This window comes from Buceros rhinoceros, unplaced genomic scaffold (genome assembly GCF_000710305.1).
Source record: "Buceros rhinoceros silvestris isolate BGI_N320 unplaced genomic scaffold, ASM71030v1 scaffold7051, whole genome shotgun sequence".
NCBI lineage: Eukaryota > Metazoa > Chordata > Aves > Bucerotiformes > Bucerotidae > Buceros > Buceros rhinoceros.
In genome coordinates, this window is record NW_010393608.1 from 35,953 (window position 1) to 39,203 (window position 3,251).

At 50.8% G+C, this 3,251-nt stretch overlaps 1 protein-coding gene across 2 annotated transcripts in view; it reads right to left on the reverse strand.

Annotated features, from left to right (window-relative positions):
• VEPH1 (ventricular zone expressed PH domain-containing 1) overlaps window positions 1-3,251 on the reverse strand; it is a 65,037-nt gene that overhangs the window by 16,247 nt on the left and 45,539 nt on the right. The window contains exon 10 of one of the 2 annotated variants that reach the window (XM_010144908.1): window positions 592-726. The exons of the other annotated variant lie outside the window; for it this stretch is intronic. Coding sequence (XP_010143210.1) covers window positions 592-726 — 135 coding nt within the window. The remainder of the gene's footprint in view (window positions 1-591; window positions 727-3,251) is intronic. 2 annotated transcript variants of the gene reach the window in all.

The following is a 3,251-nucleotide window of genomic DNA, read 5'->3' on the forward strand; positions in this document are numbered from 1 at the left end:
TAAAGTGATAGGGGTAATTAACGGTGCCTGTGCACGAGATCATTTCCACAATCCCCATCTGGGTTTAACTAGGTGAATTTCCAAGGGCTGCCAAACAGTCCACAGAGCAGCTCATCTGCATTTGAACTGCACAGGAAAAGAAAATCCATACGTAGCATTGCTAGTTGTCATCACGTCAGGAACAATCCACATGAAGGGTGTAGGAAGGGGTGGAGAACACGCCTGGAGACCTTTCAAAGCAGAGCGCAAAACCACACTGTGGACCCTCGGCAGAGGGGAGAACTCCGGTGGCTGGAGAATGCTTCTGAACCGCCCCCCAGCGGAGCGCTTCCTACCAAAGGCAGGCAGGAGGCAGGCACTGCGGACCCCGGGCAGCCGACCAGGAGGAGTGGGCTTGGCACGGCAGAAAGCGCTAATGCTCGGAAGGCTCGAGAGATAAAGCAAAGAAGGGGAAGGGGCAGGGAAAGGGGGTTTGTTTTCCCCCTGCCGAGGTGAGCACAGCAAAGATGCTGTAGCTATCGTAAAGGTCTTTGTGCTAAGAGTCAGGGCAAAGTTCTTCTCTCTTTTTTTTCCTGAGGAAAAACAGCTTACCTTTTGGTGCGGAAACGTGGACTGGATCATGGCAGTCTCAAAACTGTGCGTCCCCTTGAGCTGCGTCTTCTCCCACAGGGCCTTCAGGACTTGCACAGAATTGCTGTGTATGGACAAAGGTTCTGCAAACAAGCTCTGAAGAAAATGTTGAAAACAGGGTTTAAAGCATTTTTTACTTGGCCATTAGCAAAGAGCATCTTGTTTGTCCAGCCACGCAAAATAAGCAGGGATGAGTTCACTTCTCTGTGAGGAGTTACGATGGATCAATACGCACCCAATTAAATAAACCCTCAAATATTGCATTTTGTTGTGGGGCTATTTTCAGTCGTACATCCCATGTCTTTAAGGTCTGTGGCTCACCAGAGATTATCTATCAACCACCACTACACACCGCAACTTGCCTGTCACGTTTGTATGGAATTGCTGGCCCACCAAACCATTAGCAGCAGGACAGATCTCAGGGACGTGCATCTTCTTGGACAAGCCACGGCATTCACCAGTCAGCGCGAAGAGCTGCCTGGCACCACTGCAGGTTTGGGTGTGATTATTTGAACCATCGCTTGGTCCTTGTGCGAAGGGGAAGAGTAAGAGTGCGGTGTTTGCAACTGCACTGAACAGCCAGTGGGGTGAAATGCAAGAGGGAAAAACTCCACGGAACACGTCCGAGACAAATTTGGCTGGCAGAGGACAGGACTATTCATGCCCTGAACACTGACAAGGTGAAACCTCTGTTGGGTTGGGTGCTGTCACCTCCAGTTTCAAAGGACAGCAGCCTTATCCTGCCAGGAATTATTCTAATCTTAGATTCACAGACTAGTTTCAGTTGAAGGGACCTTAAAGATCACCTACTGCAAACCCCCTGCCATGGCCAGGGACACCTTCCACTAGACCAGGTTGCTCAGAGCCCCGTCCAGCCTGAACCCAGTATTTCAACATCATTACACTCTTCATTGCACAAACCACGCATGCAGCCCGGGTTACAGGAACACCAGTGCTCCGCATTGTGGCCCCTGCTGAATCTGCTGCGTGATCTTGTAATTCAAAAATGCATTTGTGTGCCGGAGCCAAGAGCGCGCCACTGAGCTGATCTTCCCTATTGCAATACGATTCTGCAATACGAACAAACGCCCTTTTCGCATCGCTTTCCTGGATGGACGTTCCGTCTCCTCTTTCTAAGCAGAAGCTCAACAATCCTAATCCCACTGTCTGGCACCCGACTGACCAGACCTGCTCCAGTGAGACTCCCACCAGGAATTTTCTCGTGGCTGAGGCAATGCATTTTTTCCAGCTAAGCTGTCAGCAACAGCCGGATCATTCTGCCCGAGGCACAGGGGCGGAGCGGTCAGCTCCAGGCAGCCGCCTGCCCTGGGAAGCGGCAGCCCAGAGAGCCCCTGTTTGGCAAATTTATGAGTGACTCCAGGGAAGGTGCTAGAAAGGGACACGTTGGGCAGTCCCTTAATCACTGGTGCTGCCACAGGGGCGTGATGCTGTCCCAGCCGAGAAGGGAATCAAACCACAAGTCGTGTAGAGGAGGATCTCAATGAACCTGCGACACTCAGTGTCGCGTCTGCCAGTGGCCTCGCTATCAGCGCCCCTTCCTTGCGGTTTTTCCCTTTCGTTAACCACGGTTTCCCAGCAGGTTTCTCAGGTCCCCGCTCACATCCTCTCCTCCTCCTGCCCTGCACTAATAATTGGTCATTTCACAGCTTCCAACCCAGGGACTTCGAAACCCTGAAGCTAAGGATCTGTCCTGGCAACCTGAGAGAAAAAGTCTCTTTCTTTCACTTTTGCTGACTGTGATGTCAAAGAGAATCTGGAGCAACTGGCAAAAAAGGAATAAAAATACAGCAACTAGTGCTGGAATCTTCACAATCCATCTATTTGTCTGTGAATCTGGGAATTACCTGCTGAAAACTACAGCTTTATCACCAGCCTTTCATTTAACTGATTATTAACACACTGTAAATACATTTTATGTCAAATTTACCTCTTGTACAATTTCACAGGCTTCGATAATGTTATCCTAGGGCTGAATTTAGTGCCTGTTTTTAATTTAATAATAGTTATACATCCAGTACTTAAAAGCTTTAGGATTTCAAACGAAAGAAAAACATGAATTCCCTGATGTTAAACGCCCTCCTGACTCACAGCAGGCTCGAACGCTCGGTGCAACACAAGAGGAATCATTTTTTTTCCCTGAAAAAGCGTGTTAAGTGCTGGTTTACAGCATGTTTGCAATGACACTGAGCGAACTGCACTGCCTTGAGCCTGGCCCTGGCGGCACAGGGGGTTCTGCTGGGGGCTCCTTGGCACAGGGGCACGGGGCCGGGGGTAGCACCGGCACGGCCGGAGCAAACAGGGAATAAAGGCAATAGGGAATAAAAGCAGAGCTGCAGTGGGACCAACGCCATTGCCCAGCCCGGGGCAGGGAGAGCCCTGGCAGATGGAGGGACTGGTGTCTGGGGGTGGCCTCCAACGGAAGCAGGACCTTGCAGGGGCGCGTGGGATGGGGAAGGGGGCAGTGGGCACCCGAGCGGGGAGGAGTGGGGAAGGGAAGTGATACTGCCCCTCTGAGGTGGCAACTGCTTTGCGGCTTCCTCTCTCCTTCTTGAGTGTTTTAGTACTTCTTTCCATGTTTTTAAACATCTCTTTTCCTCTCA